The sequence below is a fragment of the Callorhinus ursinus genome, unplaced genomic scaffold (genome assembly GCF_003265705.2).
Source record: "Callorhinus ursinus isolate GAN/ISIS: 27379988/994484 unplaced genomic scaffold, GSC_fseal_2.0 scaffold49, whole genome shotgun sequence".
NCBI lineage: Eukaryota > Metazoa > Chordata > Mammalia > Carnivora > Otariidae > Callorhinus > Callorhinus ursinus.
The window spans coordinates 6,853,461-6,874,301 of NW_027397111.1; the positions used below are offsets into that span (position 1 = coordinate 6,853,461).

At 38.2% G+C, this 20,841-nt stretch overlaps 1 protein-coding gene across 2 annotated transcripts in view; it reads left to right on the plus strand.

Moving 5' to 3' along the window:
- Positions 1-1,581: 1,581 nt before the first annotated feature.
- The window catches only part of RNF141 (ring finger protein 141), a 37,109-nt gene continuing 17,849 nt past the window's right edge, over positions 1,582-20,841 (plus strand). Inside the window, exons 1-3 of one of the 2 annotated variants that reach the window (XM_073882921.1) lie at positions 1,582-1,785; positions 13,206-13,398; positions 16,687-16,795. In XM_073882921.1, the coding sequence (XP_073739022.1) occupies positions 13,256-13,398; positions 16,687-16,795 (252 nt within the window). In that variant the 5' untranslated portion in view covers positions 1,582-1,785; positions 13,206-13,255. The remainder of the gene's footprint in view (positions 1,786-13,205; positions 13,399-16,686; positions 16,796-20,841) is intronic. The other variant, XM_025848418.2, reaches the window with a different exon arrangement.

The following is a 20,841-nucleotide window of genomic DNA, read 5'->3' on the forward strand; positions in this document are numbered from 1 at the left end:
TTTGGGTTGTTTCTAGTTTGGGTCTATCACAAATAATGCTGCAATGAATATTCGTAGTCTTTGTGGGTGAATACCTAGGAGTGGAATGGCTGGATCATATGGTAGGTGTATGTTTAGCTTTTAAAGCAATGGCCAAATTTCCACTTTAAGAAATGGTCCAAACTTCCAAAATAGTTACATCATTTTATATTCCCAAAATGCAGTATATACAAATTCCAATTGTTCCACATCCTTGCCAACAATTTGTTTGATCAGCCTTTTTAATTTTAGCCATTCTGTGACTAGGGTGTACAGTGATATCTCATTGTACTTCTACTTTGCATTTCCCTGATGACTAATGATGTTAAAGCATCTTCTCATGTGTCTATTTTGTCATCAATATATCTTCTTTGGTGAAGTGTCTGTTTAAATTTGATGCCCAATTTTAAAAAATTGGGTTCCCTCCTTACTGACTTGTAAGAGTTCTTTATATATCCTAATTAGAAGTCCTTTATCAAATATATGCTTTGCAAATACTTTCTCCCAGTCTATGGCTTGCCTTTTTACTTTATTATGTTTTGAAAAGAAGTTTTAATTTTGATAAAGTAAAACTTATTTTTTCCCTTTTAAGATTTATGCTTTTTGTGCCGTGTTTAAGAAATCTTTGCCAAATCCAAAGTAACTGAGTTTTTTTCTTATATTCTAGTCTGTTTTATAATTTAGAAAATTTAATTGATTTTCCTGTCTCTTCAACTGTAAAATGAAGGTGTTAATAACACCTACCTCATAGGATTGCTATGAGGATTAAAATTAATACCTTTAAGGTACTTAGAACAGGGTTTGTTCTAATGGTCAATAAATATTATACATTATTAGAGGGCAGGATCAATTCTTCACAGTATAAATCTACAAATGATTGAAGGACAAGTGTCCAAACATTAAGAATCATAAATAGTTTAATTTAGCTGCTAAGTAGCTTAATTTAGTTTAAGCTACAAACCTGAGTTTAAATCCTTGCTCTGCTGCTTACGGGCTATGTAACTTTGAGCAAACTACTTAAACAAGAGCAGTGCCAGGAAGGTGACCTAGTATAGTACGCGGCACACAACAGAAGCTTAAGGGACAGCAATAGTATCACCAGCATTTGTTCATAGTAATCGCTGCCATTTATGAGGGCTTACCTTTTGGGACACTGTGCTAATTACTTTCCATACAGTCTTTTATGCTTCTTAACCTAGCTAGGTGAGTATAATCGGCCCCATCTCATGGTAAAGTAACAAGATTACCTTTGTGCAGCTATGACCAGGGGGAGGTTGGAGGCCTAATAAGGAGTGGCTTGGACTTCAACCCTTGCCCAAACCCGGGATTTACAGTGCGGCCTTTGTCACCAGCTGGGCCCTCAACAGCTGCTGGGGAGATGGCGCCAGGAGAGGCGGCAGCCGGCCAGGGGCCAAGGCTACCTCACAGAGCCGCGCCTCAGCCTGCCAGGCGAGGCTTCTCCCGCCGCCTCTCGGGCACGGCCCACTCCTGGGCCGCCCCCTCCCCTCTCAGACGGCTTCCGGGGCTCGGGCGTCGAAGGTCCTCAGACAAAGCGGCGCGAGAGCGCGGGAGAGCGGGAGCGCGGGAGCGCAGGACTGCCGTGAGAGGTTGGCCACCGTTTCCAGGCAACACGCTGGGGGCAGGGCTTCTGCGTCACTGAGGTGCGACCCGGTCGCAGGCCGAGCCAGCGTCGCCGCCGCCTGCGGGTCTGAGCTGCGGGCTGAGGCGGAGCTGCTGCCGCCGGAAGCGCGATGCCTTGAACCTGGGGTGAGCTGCGCGGGGCTGTCCTTTCGCCGTTTCCCTTCCTTGTTACTCCAAGACCCTAGGGCTGGGAGGAGAAACACCGGCCAGTCCTCAGCTGCTGAGAGGCGCTTCACTGGGGAAAAGGCCTGGCCCCGCCACCCTTCCTAGGCCTCGGCTTAGGGCTCGGCGCTGGCTTGGGAGGCCTTTCCGTGGACGCTATGTCCCCAACCCGACAGTTTCCAGTGACCGGGGCTGCAGATGGCCTGTCCCGCAGGAGGGGTGATTCTGTGGAACCAGGAGAGAGTTTGTCCTCCTTGAGCCGGGAACCGCTTTTGAATATTGCCGCCGGCGCAGTCAGTGGGCCAGCGGACGTAGCTGTTGGTTAAAAGTGCAGGTGCGCTTGAGGAGGGGCAGAGGCGGCTAGGACGGCCAGAGGGTGGCGGGTGTGCATAGCAAACACACCGGTGCTGGACACCCCAGATTAGAAACCCTTGCCTCAGGCGATAGCTCAGAAATGGCCAGGTCGGTCTGCTTAGCCGGCCCTCCATTGCTAAATTAATTACCTTACACTGCCCGTCTTCCCAAAGGGCTTACCTGGTCCAACCAGCTACCCTGGCCCCGTCGGAGACAAAAGGTTACCTTGCTAATACTTGTAGTAACTATTCCTGGAAAGGAAGTCTTCTGTGTTAGCTTTTGCAGTGATTTATTCTTTTGTGTGTATTGTGTTACAAAATGTGGATTTACTGCTGTTATTCAAATTTATCCCTAGCCCTTTTATTAAATTTCAGTCTATGTTCATATTCCAACTCCGTCCTATTTCATGTTGACAAATGACTTAGTTCTTCGCTCTGGTGGATATATAAAGCTGCCTTACACTTACTATGGTTTGTAAGTCTTAGATCTTCTGCATAAAGTTATTCTTTTCCAGCTCTCCTCTGCCCATTCTTGCTATAAAATAAGTTCCATCCATTCAGAATTTCATCTGGGCTATGAGGTACCGTGGATCAACGATCCTAAATCAGTAACCTCTGAAGAAAAAAAAAAAAAAAGAAGTGATGCTTTCTGAATTAAGAACTCAAAAGTAGTATGGGTTTTTCTCCTTTCCTTTGATTCTGCCTGACTGCAGTTTCTAAGTAGTTTCCTCCAGAATATGATGGTACGTTTCCAAAATGTGTTGTCATTTGGTGTAAGTGAACTGTGTAGCCTGATCCTTCTTACTTCATGTCTAAACACTTAATATACTTCCCTTCCCCTTCTCGCAGAATGGCAGGGAAGGTCCAGAGAGAGTTCTTACAAGTATAGTTGGTGTGTTTCTCTAAATATGAAATGTATTTAGTAAACACAGCAGTGCTATCAGAAATCCATACTCTTAATCTCAAGTACTCTCTTTTTGTAGTTTTTCTTTCTATAATTCTTTTTCTCTAATTAAGATCTTTGAACGCAGAACAAGTATTCCAGCTCTATAGTAACTGGTCTAATTGTTTCCTTAGAATCTGTTAATAGTTGCTATTAATTTCTTGTCTTGCAGAACAGCTGATATCTGCTTACAGATCTAGGGTTTGATTAAGCAGTGAGTAATAAAATAAATAATACCCTTAAGGATCTAGTTTTTAGAACTTAGTTTTTACCACTGATGTTAAAGCTGACTTAACAATGAAAGTAGTTGATGATTATTTCAATTATAAATATCATTTTTGTAAGTAAAGAAGTCGATACAAAAAATTCATGGAGAACAGGTTTCAGAGAGGTTTTCTAAATACTACAGTACTTGTCACCTAGTCATTTTACTGTACTTTCAGGCTCCTTAACATTGCTTTAATCCTTTTATGAACGGATATGGTTTAAACATTCATGGAAGTTTTTTGCTTTGTTTTGTTTTTTGTTTTGCCAGTTATCCATGATGTGATTTTTATATCTTTGTAATGCATATTTGAACTACAACAATTCATTTGTTAGAAAAAGAAGTGATCAAGTGTATGTTACCACCCACTAGAGAATGTGGCATTTTTGGAATCCTTGACATCCTTATGAGTTTCAAAATAACATTTGTTCTTTATTTAGAAAATCCTTCAATCCTGGTTTTTTGAAAGCACATTACAGGCATACCTTGGAGATATTGCAGGTTCAGTAACAGACCACCAGAGTAAAGTGAATATTGCAGTAAAGCGAGTCAGATGAATTTTTTGGTTTCCCAGTGCATGTAAAAGTTATGTTTACACTATACTGCAGTCTATTTAAAGTGTGCAACAGCATATGTCTTAAAAAAAACAACGTATATACCTTAATTTAAAAAATACTATATTGCTAAAAAATGCTAACCATCATCTGAGCTTCCAGCAAGTCGTAATTTTTTTTTTTGCTGGTGGAAGGTCTTGCCTCAGTGTTGATGGCTGTTGATTGATCAGGGCGGTGGTTGAAGCTTGGGGTGGCTATGACAATTTCTTAAACTAAGACAGTAATTAAGTTTGCCTCATCAATCGACTCTTGCTTTCATGAATGATTTCTCTCTAGCATGTAACGTTATCAAAATTGGAGTCAATTTTCAAATTGACTTGTCAAATCCTGCCACTGCTTTACCAACTAAGTTTATATAATATTCTGAATCCTTTGTTTTCATTTAAAGTCTTCACCACATCTTCACCAGAAATAGATTCTATCTCAAGAAACCACTTTCTTTGCTCATCCATAAGAAGCAGCTCCTCATCCATTGACGTTTTGTCATGAGATTGCAGCAATTCATTCACATCTTCAGACTCTACTTCTAATTCTCCTTCTCTTGCTCTTTCCACCACATCTGCAGTTATCTCCTCCAGTAAAGTCTTATACCCCTCAAAGTCATCCATGACTTCTGTTCACATTGATATTTTCACTTCTTCCCAGGAATTATGAATGTTCTTAATGGCATCTGGAATGGTGAGTCATTTCCAGAAGGTTTTCATTTGACTTTGCCCCAGATCCATCAGAGGAATTGCTATCTGTGGTAGCTATAGCCTCACAAAATGTTAACAAATAAGACTTGAAATTACTCCTTGATCCATGGGCTACAGAATGGATGTTGTGTCAGCAGGCATGAAAACAATATTAATCTCACTGTACATCTCCATCAGAGCTCTTGGGTGACCAGGTGCCTTGTCAATGAGCAGTAATAATTTGAAAGGAATCCTTTTTTCTGAGCAGTACGTCTCTACAGTGGGCTTAAAATATTTAGTAAGCCATATTGTAAACAGTTGTGCTACCATCCAGACTTTATTGTTCCATTTTTAGAGCATAGGCAGAGTAGATTGAGCATAATTCTTAAGGGCCCTCAGATGATCGGAATGGTAAATGAGCATTGGCTTCAATTTAAAGTCACCAACTACAGGGGCGCCTGGGTGGCTCAGTCGTTAAGCGTATGCCTTCAGCTCAGGTCATGATCCCAGGATTCTGGGATTGAGCCCCGAATCGGGCTCTCTGCTCAGTGGGAAGTCTGCTTCTCCCTTTCCCACTCCCCCTGCTTGTGTTCCCTCTCTCGCTGTCTCTGTCAAATAAATAAATAAAATCTAAAAAATAAAGTAAATAAAGTCACCAACTGCAGGGGCATCTGGGTGGCTCAGTCGGTTAAGCATCTGCCTTCAGCTCAGATCATGATACCAGGGTCCTGGGATTGAGCTTCTCCCTGTCCCTCCGCCAACTGCCCCTGCTTGCACTCTCTCTCTCTCTCTCTCAAAAAAATAAATCTTTAAAAAAAAAAAAAAGTCACCAACTGCATTAGCCCCTAATAAGAGAACCAACCTGTCCTTTGAAGCTTTGAAGCCGGGCATTGACTTCTTTCTAGCTATGAAAGTCCTAGAGGACATCTTCTTCCAACAGAAGACTGTTTGATCTACACTGAAAGTCTGTTGTTTAGTGTAGCCACCTTCATGACTTACCTGAGCTAGATCTTCTGGATAACTTGCTGCAGCTTCTATATCAGCACTTGCTGCTTTACCTTGCATTTGAATGTTACAGAGATGACTTCTTTCTTTAAACCTCATGAACCAACCTCTGCTTGCTTCAGACTTTTCTTCTGCAGCTTCCTCACCACACTCAGCCTTCGTAGAATGGGAAGGTGGTTAGGACTATGCTCTGGATTAGGCTCTGGCTTAAGGGAATGGTGGCTGGTTTGATCCTCTATCTAGACCACTAAAACTTTCTCCATATCAGCAATGAAGCTGTTTCACTTTCTTATCATTTGTGTTTTCCCTGGAGTAGCACTTTTAATTTCTTTCAAGAACGTTTCTTTTGCCTTCACAACTTGGTTAACTGGTACAAGAGGCCTAGCTTTTGGCCTGTTTCAGCTTTCGACATGCCTTTATTAAGCTTAATCAGTTCTAGCTTTTGACTTAAAGTGAGACGAGTGACTCTTCCTTTCACTTAAACACTTAGAGGCTGTTGTAGGGTTATTAATTCGCCTAATTTCAATACTGTTGTGTCTCAGGGAATGGGGAGGCTAATGGAGAAGGAGAGAGATCAGGGGAACAGCTAGTCCGTGGAGCAGTCAGAATATACACAACATTTATCAGTTAAGTTTGCTATCTTATATGGGTGCAGTTCATGGCACCCCAAAACAATTACAATAGTAACCTCAAAGATCACTGATCACAGATTACCATAACAAATACAATAATAATGAAAAAGTTTGAAATATTGCAAGAATTACTAAAATGTTACAAGAAATGAAGTGAGCAAATGCTTTTGGAAAAATGACACCAATAGACTTGCTCCATGCAGGTTGCCACAAACTTTCAATTTGGGGTTGGGGTGGAAAGGCAATATTTGTGAAGCACAGTAAAGCCACGTGCAATAAAACAAGGTGTGCCTTTATATCCTGCCAGAAAGGACTAAATTATAGGTGGCATAGTATATGAGAGCTGCTAGTTCTTTGAAATCTTTTTACGGGAGATTTATCTTTTGCTCAATCTATGCCAGTAGTTTGCAAATTATATTCCTATGCTATACTACTATTCCATTATCTAGAGGTAATTATTTTGATAATATCAAATAATGAATATTTCTCAATTTATGTACAAGTTAATTTAGTGATACATTTTTACAATTTTATCTTTTCTTTCATGTATTTTTAAAATTTCAGTTTCTCTCCAAGTGATTACTAGATGAATGAACAAATTAGCAAGAGTGAAAAGAATACTAAATGAACAATAATAAACCCTGTCAACAATATTTACTGTATCTGTTCATAAACATTTATTGTATGCTTATGTATCTACCAGAAGAGAGAACACAGCTTCTATCCTCAGGAAGCTCACAGAGCAGGATGGTCAAGTGACCTAACTGATGATATGTGCTATTTTATAAAAGAATGTGCAGAGTCACCGAAGAGGGACACTGAAAAACTAGTGGCGGGTGACTAGAGGGTGGCCACAATAGACTGTTTTTGTGAACATGCACCCTTGGTTTTGGTTTTATAATGCATATAGATCACAGAGCTATATTTTTATGCTAGTGATGGGTATTAATATTTATCATTATCATTATTTTGTGGTATTCAGAATGAACTGTAAATTCCAGACCCTATCCACTGAATCAGGTTGAGAACCCCTGCCCGGTCTCTTTTAGTGTCTAAATAGTGTCGCCTTTTATTTATTTTTTTTTCAAGATTTTATTTATTTATTTATTTGCCTAGGAGAGAGAGGGAGAGCACAAGCAGGGGGGAGCAGCAGGCAGAGGCAGAAGCAGACTCCCCTGCTGAGCAAGGAGCCCAATGTTGGGACTCGATCCCAGGACCCCGGGATCATGATCTGAGCCGAAGGCAGACATTTAACTGACTGAGCCACCCTAGTGTCGCCTTTTAATCAGAGGAGTTAGTGATTAGGTTTCCCAGATACCAAGTGCAATTACCAGATAAAAAGTTAATATGCTGCCTCAAATTATAAACCTTATTCAAAGTTAGGGCATCAGATCAAAACAATGCAGAAACAAAAGGGACCATTTTCTAACTCAATAAATAAGTGACCTCGGCTTCTTTTTAAATATCTGTTTGGAAGGGGCGCCTGGGTGGCTCAGTCGTTAAGCGTCTGCCTTCAGCTCGGGTCATGATCCCAGGGTCCTGGGATCGAGCCCCGCATCGAGCCCCGCATCGGTCTCCCCCTCTCCCGCTCCCACTGCTTGTATTCCCTCTCTCGCTGTGTCTCCCCCTGTCAAAGAAATAAATAAAATCTTTAAAAATAATAATAATAAATATCTGGTAGGCACATTGGTTAAATTATCATTACATGTTTTACACTAAATATTAAGATCAGGTATTTCAAAAGTTTAATTTTTTCTTTGTTAAGCAATGTAGGTGTAGTCTAAAGTTTTCAGTCTGGTTGGTTGGAATTTTTTATTGCATCTGGATTGGATTGGTACAGGAAAGCTAGAGGGAATTTAAGTTTCACTTTCGGAATGAAATACTAGGTTAGAAGTCACCTACTCTATTTCTCACCCAAGTAAAAATCTCTAAAACTTACTCATTAGATGAATTTCTAATCTTTATTTAAACACCTCCACACTTCCAATGAAAACAAACTGACATACAAGACAGCCCTTAATACCTTTGGATAATTGTGGATGATAGGAACTTCTTATTTGACCTGAATTTGCCTAATTCACACTTACTGGCCATTTTTTTCACTGTAACTATATAAAATAAATCTTCCTCTTCTACATGAAATCTCTTCAAATGTTTGAACAAACCTATTGGTTGTTACTGAATTATCTAGAATAAATCACTTTGTTTCCTTTTCTAGATACGTAACATCTTGTATAATCTTCCGGTTATGTTAAAATGATTAATGCCCTTTAAAAGTGTGACTGCTTAGGGGTGCCTGGGTGGCCCAGTCGGCCAACCCTTGATTTCAGCTCAGGTCATGATCTCAGGGTTGTGAGATCAAGCCCCACAACAGGCTCTGGGCTGGGCAGGGAGCCTGCGTAAGATTTTCCCTCCCCTTCTGTCCCTCCCTCCCCCACCCTCCCCTTAAAAAAAAAAAAAGAAAAAAGCTTTAACTGCCTAGGGCTGATTACAGTACTTCAGTGTGGTAGGCCCATTACAGAGCACAATAGAACTAGGGTCTTGCTCTGGACATCTGCTTCTAGCAAGTAATGTTTAGGACTATTTTAACATCTTGTCCTTATTTTACTGCTGACTTATGTTGACTGAAACCCTCAGACTTTATATTTTAACTGCTTTTAAGCACATCTTATCTATGTTTTTGTGCAGTTGACTTTTCAAAACATTCAAGGTTTAACTTTTAGTCATATTTGACATAACTTATTCCATTTCAGAAAATCATTATCAATTTCAGTCTTGATCCTAGTACTCAGTGGACACTATTCATTCATACCAATTTTAGCCATCCACTTGGATGGGCAGGCTTGCAGGCTTGTTTCAGGTCATCAGTAAAATGGTAAACAGACCATCTCTTGGTATTGGTCTCCCTCTCCCTCTGCTTTAGTCACCCTAGCCTTTTTTTATTATCTCAAAGGCACCATGCTCCTTCCTATATTAGACACTTTCTATAACCTCCGCCTGCAATGTCCTTTCCTCTCCATGCCTCTGCCCTATTTGGTTAACTCTAACTGATCTCAGATAAAATGTTGTTTGCCCAAGGATTTCCCTGACACAACACTAGGTCAAGCCTCCCTTTTATAGGCTTTTGTAATACCCTGTACTTGTTTGGCTTAGCTTTTCTCATCTTATAATTATGTATTTATTGGTGTGATTGTTATCTCTTCTCCACTGTATCATATGCTCCATGATGGCAAGAACCATGTTTCTTTTGCTCACTATTGTATCTCCATGGCCCTAAAAAGGCCATGTACAGCAGTGGCTCCCCAACATCAGTTTACATCCCCAACTCCTGATGATGTTTTTATACGTTTGAATTAGAACAAGAAAAACAAGGACAAAATGTACATGTATATGTGTAGTATATGTCAGTGTGAAGTTACTGCCTTCTTGGGAAAGACTTATTTTAATATACTTCTACTTTTCAAATTATTAATGGTTCATTTTAAATTTTTTGTTAAGTTTTGGGGATATTTTGCCTATTTTTGGAAACTGTCTTGACTCAGAATAAAAATAAATGTGCAAACCATGGTACTTTAATGTTTTACTAGACTGTGAAACCAGAAATCACTAATGTTGAATACCCTAGAGACCATCTCTAAACTAAGATCTTTCTCTTTGGATACAGTTGCTATGAATCCACTTGGCTATATTTAAAATACATAATTTCGCCTTAGGAGATTTTTTTGGTGACCTGGGTCTTCCTCAACAACTTCCTTTCATTTATCTCTGTAATGTAATATTTATCGTTGCCAAGTAGGCTCAGATTCAAAACAGTAATTGTTGGGTTTTCTTTTTTACTGTAATTGTACTTTTCCTTTATTTAATGTGACTAAAAGAATAAATCTCAAATACAGTAACTTAAATTTTAATACCAAAAGCAAATTTACATATTTATGGTTACTGAGAACTCTTATTGTGAATGGTTTTATATTTTAGAGTTATACATATTTTATATTTTAGAGTTAGAGTTTTATTATTTTTTAATAAATAATAAAGCAGACTTCCTGGCACACTTTTTCTATAAAATTATAACTATTTAACCTGCTTTATATGACTGTTAATTTGTGTACAATAAAAATGATAGTTTTTGGTGAGTCGATAAAATGGAATTTCTTGGGGAGGGGGGAATCAGATTTTTTTTAATTGTAATTCTTTTTTCTTCTTTTTTTTAAGATTTATTTATTTATTTTAGAGAGAGAGTGCATGTGCGAGCGCATGCCCTCGCATGCAGGGGCTGGTGGTGGGGGGCAGAAGGAGAGAGCATCTCGAGCAGAGTCCCCGCTGGGGAGCCTGAAGCAGGGCTGATCTCGCCACCCTAAGAAAATGACCCCAGCCGAAATCAAGAGTTGGCAGCTCAATCAACTGAGCCACCCAGGGACCCTGCTTTTTTCTTCTTCTAACTTTGTATTACAGAAAAACCCTATTAGCTATTGACTTTGTTACTTTGACCTCTCTGTGCTTGTTTCTTCATCTATTAAATGGTTATTATGGGGTTATGAATGACTGAGTTCGTAAATACATGTAAAGTGCTTAGAAGATTGTGTACTTAGAAGATCACAATGGGAGTGATCACAAGTATTAGCTGCTTTTACTATTAGTAGTATTTGTGCTGAATAGAGATTTTCATATTAAGTTACAGAATAAGTCAGCATAGACAAAAATACTAAAACTTTATTTTCTATTTTTTTTAAAGATTTTATTTATTTATTTGATAGAGAGAGACACAGGGAGAGAGGGAACACAAGCAGGGGGGAGTGGGAGAGGGAGAAGCAAGCTCTCTGCTGAGCAGAGAGCCTGATGCGGGGCTCCATCCCAGGACCCTAGGATCACGACCTGTGCTGAAGGCAGAAGCTTATCGACTGAGCCACCCAGGCACCCCTATTTTCTATTTTAATCCCATTCTCAATACTTGATATTCTGATAAATCATTATTTACCAAGGAAAAAACTTTGTAGAATAAACACATTCAATTCTTTTCTAGCCATAATCATAAATTTACATCTTTCAAGACTTTAGTTGTTAAATAAATATTTTGTGATTACATTTTTAAGTCAATTTGATCTATACTATACTTATTTATAGATTATTAAAGTAGTGATCTGACCTTTTAACTAAAATATCACCTTCATACTTAGAAAACAAATTATATAAACTCTTAAGTTTAAAACACCTGGAGAAGTTAGAAAGTGAAAATGCTATCTTTTTTTTTCTAAGCAGAAAATGGGAGGTGGTTAAATTGTCCAGTATTTTAATTTTCTTAGGTTTTCAAACCAAAAATCTGTTCAATTTGCATATATTTTACAATTAAAAGTAAGTTGCACATTTACAAATAAAGTAATTCAACAACAAATGCTATTTGGCTGATGTAATTATATCATGATTATATATCTTGGTGTATCATAGTGCTCAAGAATATGAACAATAGAATCTGAAAATGTGGGGCGCCTGGGTGGCTCAATCATTTAAGTGTCTGCCTTCGGCTCAGGTCATGATCCCAGGGTCCTGAGATCAAGCCCGGCGTTGGGCTCCCTGCTCCACGAGAAGCCTGCTTCTCCCTCTCCCACTCCCCCTGCTTGTGTTCCCTCTCTCACTGTGTCTCTCTCTGTCAAAGAAGTAAATAAAAGAAAAAAAAAAGTCTGAAAACGTAAGTTCAATGTTCACTTCAACCACTTACCATTTTAGGTAAGTTACTTAGCTCTATTTCCTTATCTGTAAAAATAGGAATATAATAATGCCTACCTCTTAGGGTTATTGTAAGAAATAAATGTGGTAATATATGGGAAGCCCTTAGTAGTCTGACACATGGTAAGAAGTCAGGAAATGTTGAGGAAATTAAGTAAACAAACTTCCTATTAAATACAAGCACTTAAATGCCTTTGGCCTGTGTGTGTGTGTGTGTGTGTGTGTGTGTGTGTGTGTGTGTGTAATGGTTTTGAGTTGGCAAAAAGAGGAATTAGACATTACCACCCGGTAGGGTGGTAATAAGTGAATCAGTGAATCCTGTTTTTTCATTTGCTATCTGATCTTAAAAAATAGAAATATAGGGGCACCTGGGTGGCTCAGTTGGTTAAGCATCTGCCTTTGGCTCAGGTCATGATCCCAGGATCCTGGGATTGAACCCTGCATCAAGCTCCCTGCTCAGCGGAGAGCCTGCTTCTCCCTCTCCCTCTGCTGCTCCCCTTGCTTATGCTTGCTCTCTCACTCTGTCAAATAAATAAATAAATAAAATCTTAAAAAAAATAGAAATATAAATCTTTACTTCAAAAATATAGTCATTTAGGGGGCGCCCAGGTGGCTCAGTTGTTAAGTGTCTGCCTTCGGCTCAGGTCATGATCCCAGTGCCCTGGGATCGAGCCCCACGTCGGGCTCCCTGCTCCGTGGGAAGCCTGCTTCTCCCTCTCCTACTCCCCCTGCTTGTGTTCCCTCTCCCGCTGTGTCTCTCTCTGTCAAATAAATAAATAAAATCTTTTAAATAAATAAAAATATAGTCCTTTAGGGATGCCTGGGTGGCTCAGTCGGTTAAGTGTCTGCCTTCAGCTCAGGTCATGATCCCAGGGTCCTGGGATCAAGCCCCACATCAGGCTCCCTGCTCATTGGAGCCTGCTTCTTCTGCCTCTGCCGCTCCCCTTGGTTGTGCTTGCTCGCTCGCTCGCTCTCTGTGTGTCAAATAAATAAATAAAATCTAAAAAATCATTAAAAAAATAAAAATATAGTCATTTAAATATTCCACCTTAGACTCATTTAAGTCTACTGAACTCTCACTTAACGGTATTTACAGTTTTTCTTATTTTCTTGAATGGATGAGTATATTGCTGTTTTTATAGTGTATATAAAAGTAACTTTTGTATATATTTGACAGGTAACTATGTGAAGCAACACTGTTTCTGGATTTCAAGACATCCTTTCATCATGGGACAGCAAATTTCAGATCAGACACAGTTGGTTCTTAACAAGTTACCAGAAAAAGTAGCAAAACATGTCACATTGGTTCGAGAAAGTGGCTCCTTAACTTATGAAGAATTTCTTGGGAGAGTAGCTGAGCTTAATGATATGTAAGCCTTTCTCTTTTTCATTTTATTTTTTTCTCCCTGACATATGCCCCACATGCTATAACTGTCTAAGAGGTAACCAGAAATACTGATTGGTAAGACTGAATGTTTCAGCAGCAGTTAGTAAATATATATTGAGTACCTGCTACAAGACTTGCTATATGGCTATTTTAAAACATATAATAGGAACAAAGAAACCAAACGAACTTAAAATTGAATTTTAGACATAGGCTTATAAATTGATTCTTGTTTGAAAGAACTAAAGGGATGCATAATAGAATAAGCCAATTAGCCACTCTAGAAAAAGGTTCCTAGGATAGTCAAAGGACACTCAGGTTTCTCTATATCAAACAATTCATCTGGTTAATAAATAAATCTTCTGTGTTCACTGAGCATTATTTTTGCCAGAAAAAAACATAAATAGTAATAATTCACTATTGTCACCACTGAAGAATAAGGTATTTTGTTTATTAATATTTTCTAATTGGCTACCATCCTAAAATCTCTTTAACACTTGAATAGATTTCTAAGATGGAATTTAAATTTCTCTGCCTTCTTTAAAGTGCATATCTAATAGAACTATGCCTTTTCTCTGTGAATATATTCTTTATTATATCAATTTTTATACTGATCTGTGTAGAAGCTAATAAAATAGAATCTACTTTTATTATCCAGTCATGAAGAATAAAGAATGTCTTAAAAGTTAGTTATCTTAGAAGATAGTTTCTTTTAGAAACATTGGATTTCCTCTGAAACTAATAATACATTATATGTTAATTAATTGAATTTAAATTTTAAAAAAAGAATTGAAAATTGGATTTCATTCATTGAATGAAAGAGAAAGAAAGAAAGAAAGAAGGAAAGAAAGATAGATCCTATATGGATATATGAATGGATCCTATATGAATATATATATGCATTTATAGAAAATGAACTGTAAGTATACACACTATGTTTCTGGGAAATTGTTGGAAAAGGGGGCAGAGAAGGGGGACTGTACATCTTACTATGTATATCTATATATTGTCTGATCTTTTATAATAAAAATATAGTCATAAAACTCTAGCATTTTGCTTTTTTCTTTTTTTAGATTATCCAAATGGTAGTATTTAAGGCATTACTTCTGGGACCATATTCTTAAGGAGTAAAAATGGATTAAGAATTTAATAGTATCATGAATGGAATGCTTTTTTAGGTTTATTGTTTTGACTCTTATGAAGAGTAATCATTTACATTTGCCATCCCTTTAGAGTCTTGGAACTTATATACATAAACCATCTGTTTAATAAATTTTTGCCTTTTGGCCTAAAAATACCAGATAAATATGTCATATGAAAGGATGCAAAAGCTAAGCTTACTGTGTAATACAGAAATGATGGTAAAGAACATCTTCCTTTTATTTATCTAGCATGGGACATTGACTGGATTTGGTTCTTCTTTTTTTTTAATTTTATTTTATTATGTTAATCACCATACATTACATCATTAGTTTTTGATGCAGTGTTTCATGATTCATTGTGTATAACACCCAGTGCTCCATTCAGTACGTGCCATCTTTAATACTCATCACCAGGCTAACCCATCCCCCCACCCCCTCCCCTCTAGAACCCTCAGTTTGTTTCTCAGAGTCCATAGTCTCTCGTGGTTCATCTCCCCGTCCGATTTCCCCCTCTTCATTCTTCCCTTCCTACTATCTTCTTTTTTTTTTAAACATATAATGTGTTATTTGTTTCAGAGGTACAGGTCTGTGATTCATTAGTCTTACACAATTCACAGCGTTCACCATAGCACATACCCTCCCCAATGTCTTATCACCCAGCCACCCCATCCCTCCCACCCCCCACCACTCCAGCAACCCTCAGTTTGTTTCCTGAGATTAAGAATTCCTCATATCAGTGAGGTCATATGATACATGTCTTTCTCTGATTGACGTATTTCACTCAGCATAATACCCTCTAGTTCCATCCACGTCGTTGCAAATGGCAAGATTTCAGTTTTTTGATGGCTGCATAATATTCCATTATATATCTTATCCATTCATCTGTTGATGGACATCTTGGCTCTTTCCATAGCTTGGCTCTTGTGGACATTGCTGCTATGAACATTGGGGTGCACATACCCCTTCGGATCACTACATTTATATCTTTGGGGTAAATACCATTTGGTTCTTAAAACTGATTTCAATGGGTCAGAGTTGGGCATTTCACAAGGGCAATGCTGTCTGAGAACTATAAAGTTAAACCTATACAGAAGAAGCATGGCTTGATAGCTAGAAAACAACTGGGAACTGGCACAGATGAAATACTTTCACTGGCAGACTTTTCTACCTAGGGCTAGTTGCTTCATTTTCAGTGGGCTCTATTTAGCTGTATGTCATTTAGTTCCAAGGTGATACCTCCCTTGGTGCTCAGAGAAAAATTTGACTAATGATAAAAGGGAGCCACAATTGGGGCACCGGGGTGGCTCAGTTGTTAAGCGTCTGCCTTCGGCTCAGGTCATGATCCCAGGGTCCTGGGATCGAGCCCCACATCAGGCTCCCTGCTCTGCGGGAAGCCTGCTTCTCCCTCTCCCACTCCCCCTGCTTGTATTCCTTCTCTCGCTGTGTCTCTCTCTGTCAAATAAATAAATAATATCTTTAAAAAAAAGGGGGAGCCACAATATTTAAGTATATCTTTGATCTAATTTAAATTGGCATTAATGGGAAGATATAAAAGTTTTATTTTTATGCTAGAATCCTATGGCTCTCTAAATTAAAATTACTCTGCTGGAGGAAGATAGCAAAGCTGTATTTAAGGTGTCTCAAAATCATTTGCTTTGATCCAGTCCCAAATTATTAAAAAAATTTTTTTTCAAAGAGGTGTGTGTTGTTGCCTAAATTAGAACTCAACCAAGAGCAATATTTTTTCACATTTTATACATCCGAGGCAATAGTCAAAATGTGGATAAGTGAAACCAGCTAAACTTTTTAAGTACCTGATTCCTTGGACATGTTTTTTCTAGATGTCTTTGTTAAGCATTTAAAAACCATTGAGATAGAACATAAAAAGATTTATAAATATCATTCTGTGAGCTATGCCGTTGATGTTAAAAACTTAGTTGTATGTTTATAATCAAAACATTCTCTGTCCCTGTGTTTTAAGAATCTATTATGATCATTATTGGTTTTTGTCTCTGTATTTTCTTCAAATTTTCTTCTCTGTTTTAAAGTGTTTCTTGAATCTGGTTTCATACATAGCTCCATTATTTTATAAGACTTTTCATAAAATTAACAACTGTGTTTTCTCTTTTCAGAACTGCTAAAGTGGCTTCTGGCCAGGAAAAACATCTTCTCTTTGAGGTACAGCCTGGGTCTGATTCCTCTGCCTTTTGGAAAGTGGTTGTACGTGTGGTCTGTACCAAGGTGAGAATGATAGAGACTTCTAACTCCGAACTTAAATTCTTTTGGTGATTAGAGCCCCATTTAATAGTGTGGTATAGTAGAAATTAATGTTAATAATTAGCAAATTATTTGCTAAAACATTTGTAAAGCTGAGGAAGACACAGTTTTGTTAGTGTTACTGCCTTCCAGGTGAACTGTTTGAATCTCATTGGTTATATAGTTGCCATATAGCAGAGATTTTTATAATAAAAGGAGGTGGTAGTGACCTCTTATCCTTCTACCTCTCTTTTCGTATTTTAGCTGGCTATGGAATCCTAAGGTAACACCCTACTTAGCTCTAAGCTGACTGCTTAAAAATTAAAGTTATCTTAGGAGATCATTTCTTTTAAGAAGAATAGTTTCTTTCTCTTAATAATTTAAAAATCCATTAGAAAGATTTGGGTATTTTTAGGTTTTGTGTTTTGTGTGGTTTTGGTTTGTTTTTGTTTTTAGAAATTTTTAGTTAGGGGCGCCTGGATGGCTCAGTTGTTAAGCGTCTGCCTTCGGTTCAGGTCATGGTCCCAGGATCATGGGATCGAGCCCCACATCGGGCTCCCTGCTTGGCGGGGAGCCTGCTTCTCCCTCTCCCCCTCCCCCTGCTTGTATTCCCTCTCTCACTGTGTCTCTCTCTGTCAATTAATAAATAAAATCTTTAAAAAAAAAAGAAATTTTTAGTTATAGAATGGATTTTTCATCATCAGTGCACTGCCTTTTATTTGGTTTTTAAATTTTAGATAATTGAATATATCAGCTATGCTAAAAAATATAATGGCAGCTGTAATAGAGTATGAGTAAGACTCATCCACCATTGGGTAGATTAGATAGGTGGTTATTAACCTTTTTGAGGCCACAAACCTTTTGTTGAAAATGAAGGAATGAATTTTACTAGGACTTCTCCTACCCCAACTCCTGCCCTAAAACAAACAATAAAACCACCCATATGCATCTAAACAATAAATTAAGCATTCATGAAAGCCCTGAATTCCATTCCTGATCAACCCATAAAGAACTACTGAGTAAGGATATTTTTTCTTTTGTGTCATGGACCCCGGGGGTTACCCAAACAATATGCCATGTTTTCCCAGTGGGTTGATTGCCAGTACTATACTTTAAGTGTAGAAGGATTGATTATGGATATTTTATCAAATTAGACATTCTAATCAATTTAAATAGTAAAAGAACTTTAAAGAGTTGAGAGAAGCAAAGACAGAGATATTAATTCCAACTTGGCTAAGTGCCTGAAGGTGAATGGCACTTGTTGAAGTTTACAGTTGATTTAGAGAGAATACACAGCATAGTTTAATACCATTCAGCTGAGTCTATCCACACTAAACATTTACTTAGTTGATTATTTTTAAAAGTCCAAATGTTTGTTGCCTGAGATTAAGAGTCTCGTATGGTTTGTCTCCCTCTCTGGTTTCATCTTGTTTCATTTTTCCCTCCCTTCCCCTATAAGCCTCTGTCTTGTTTCTCGAATTTCTCATATCAGTGAGATCATATGATAATTGTCTTTCTCTGATTGACTTATTTCGCTTAGCATAATACCCTCTAGTTCCATCCACATCGTTGCAAATTCTGCCATATCTTTTTATTTCTGCATGGTTAAACTTGATGTCTCTTTACAGGTCCAACTCAAATACCATCTCATCCATAAAGTCTTCCTTAATAGAAATTATCTTGCCTCTTCTAAACTCCAATAGCATTTTATTTATACTTCATAACTAAATTCTACATTAAGAATAAAATTATTTAGGTTCTAAGCTCCCCTAGTAGATCGTAAGCTCCTGAGGGCAGGAACTCTATCTAGATTCATCCTTGTATCTCTTACGGCCTGCACTGCTTTGCACCTGGTAGGAACTCAGTATATGTTGAGTAAACAAAAATCTGTAGAAGAAATACTCTCATTTTTTTTTTAAGATTTTATTTATTTATTTGACAGAGAGAGACAACAGCGAGAGAGGGAACACAAGCAGGGGGAGTGGGAGAGGGAGAAGCAGGCTCCCTGCCAAGCAGGGAGCCCGATGCGGGGCTCAATCCCAGGACCCTGGGATCATGACCTGAGCCAAAGGCAGATGCTTAATGACTGAGCCACCCAGGAGCCCTGAAATACTCTCATTTTAAATGACTGGGATAGGTTGAAGTTTTCCTGGTTGATTAATAGAGTATAATACCTAAATTTTATTATCTCTCCCTCTTTACCTCATAAAGTACTCAGTTCATATCGAAGAGGCTATTATAAATTGTAGAGAGCTGTGGGAATATGAATATCAGGTTTCTGATCCCTTGGTATTCTGTTGCTCCTCTTTGGCAAACATAGAATTAATGTTTAAGATGTTAATTTACTATTAGTCAAATTCTTTTCACCTCAGTATCTCTAACCATTACATCTGTGTGTGACTAAATATCTTCCCTAAGATTTTAAATAGAAAGGCACAAGTATTAAAGACATAGGCAGGGGCGCCTGGGCGGCTCTGTCAGTTAAGCAGCTGACTTTTGATTTCGGTTCAAGTTATGATCTCAGGGGTCATGGGATCAAGCCCTACGTCGGGGTCTGTGCTTACAGAGTCTGCTTGAGATTCTCTCTCTCCCTCAATAGGCAATCAGAGTTCTCATTTGTGTAATTTTTCTTGATTTTAGATTTAAAGAAATGTTTTATTTGCATTCCATAGGTTCTTATTGAAAGAATTTTTGAGAAGTCAGTGTTAACATTAGAAAAAAAAATTGAAATCCTATATGAAAAACTGAGTGAGAGAAAATTTCATATTTCTTAATCCTAAGCACCTAAACAATTGTACTATAACCTTCTGTATTTACAAAAAGACCTTATCTTGACTGTCATCTGCTATCAGGATTATCCTCAAACAGTATTTAATTTATTATAAAAATAATCTATATGATGTTTAAATGAAATATTTTGTGGGAATAATATTAGAAAAATTAATGGGTTAATTAAAATTATGGACTAAGATGGCTATTAAGAAACTTCATAAATTGTATTACTTTCATCCATCTTGTTACTTAGACCAAAACCTTGGCGCCAGCCATCCTTGTCTTCTCCTTTTCTCTCCTATCCCACAGTCAATCCATAAGTGAATCCTGACAGGTTTCTCCTCAAAATATATTCAGAATCTGGCCAGTTTTCACCATCTCACTACTACCACCCAATTTTTAGTGACCATCATCTCTCACAAGGCTTATGCTAATAACCCCCTAACTGGTCTCCCTGCTTCTGCCCTTGCCCCCATCATTCTGTCTAGTCTCAGCACAAAAACCAGTCTGTTCTGCTTATAATCTGAAATGAAATCAAATCATATTAGTCCTTGGCTCAAAACTTTCCAATGACTTCCCATGCACTTGTAATAAAAGCCAGTTATTACTATGATTAGCGAAGTCCTATACATTCTGTCTCCACCTCATCCCCCTAACCTTATCTTCTACTACTCTCATTCAGTCCAACCACCCTGTGCTCCTTGCTGGACTCCTTGTGCTCCTCACCAGGTGCACTTCTGCCTAACAGCCTTCACACTTCCTATTCTTCCAACCTGGAATGATCTCTCCCCCATATGTCAAAATGACCCATTCCTGCTCCTTTTCCAGTTCTTAAATATCACCTTCTCTGTGACGCTTTCCCTACAACCCTTCAGTATATCCTCTTCTCTGTTTAATCTTCTCCATAACACTTATTCCATTTCACCTAATCTATATTTTGTCTCTCCTACCTATAGTGTAACCTCCATGAAGGCAGGGATTTTCATTTTATACATAGTAGGTCACCAGTGCCTAGAGCGGTGCACACAGTACATAGTTACGTGTATAATATCCATATAATGGGTACTCAGGAAATATTTGTTGCATGAATCCTATGATTATAGTAGCTTCGTTTGATAAACCTTGCTATTAAATACCAAGTTTATAGGAATTATTCCCTTATTTCTTCCAAACTGTGCAGTTCCAAAGGAAGATTGGTCTAGTTTCCTCAGCTCTGAAAGTCTGTTGTATAAGCCTCTATAAATTCCTATCACCTTTAA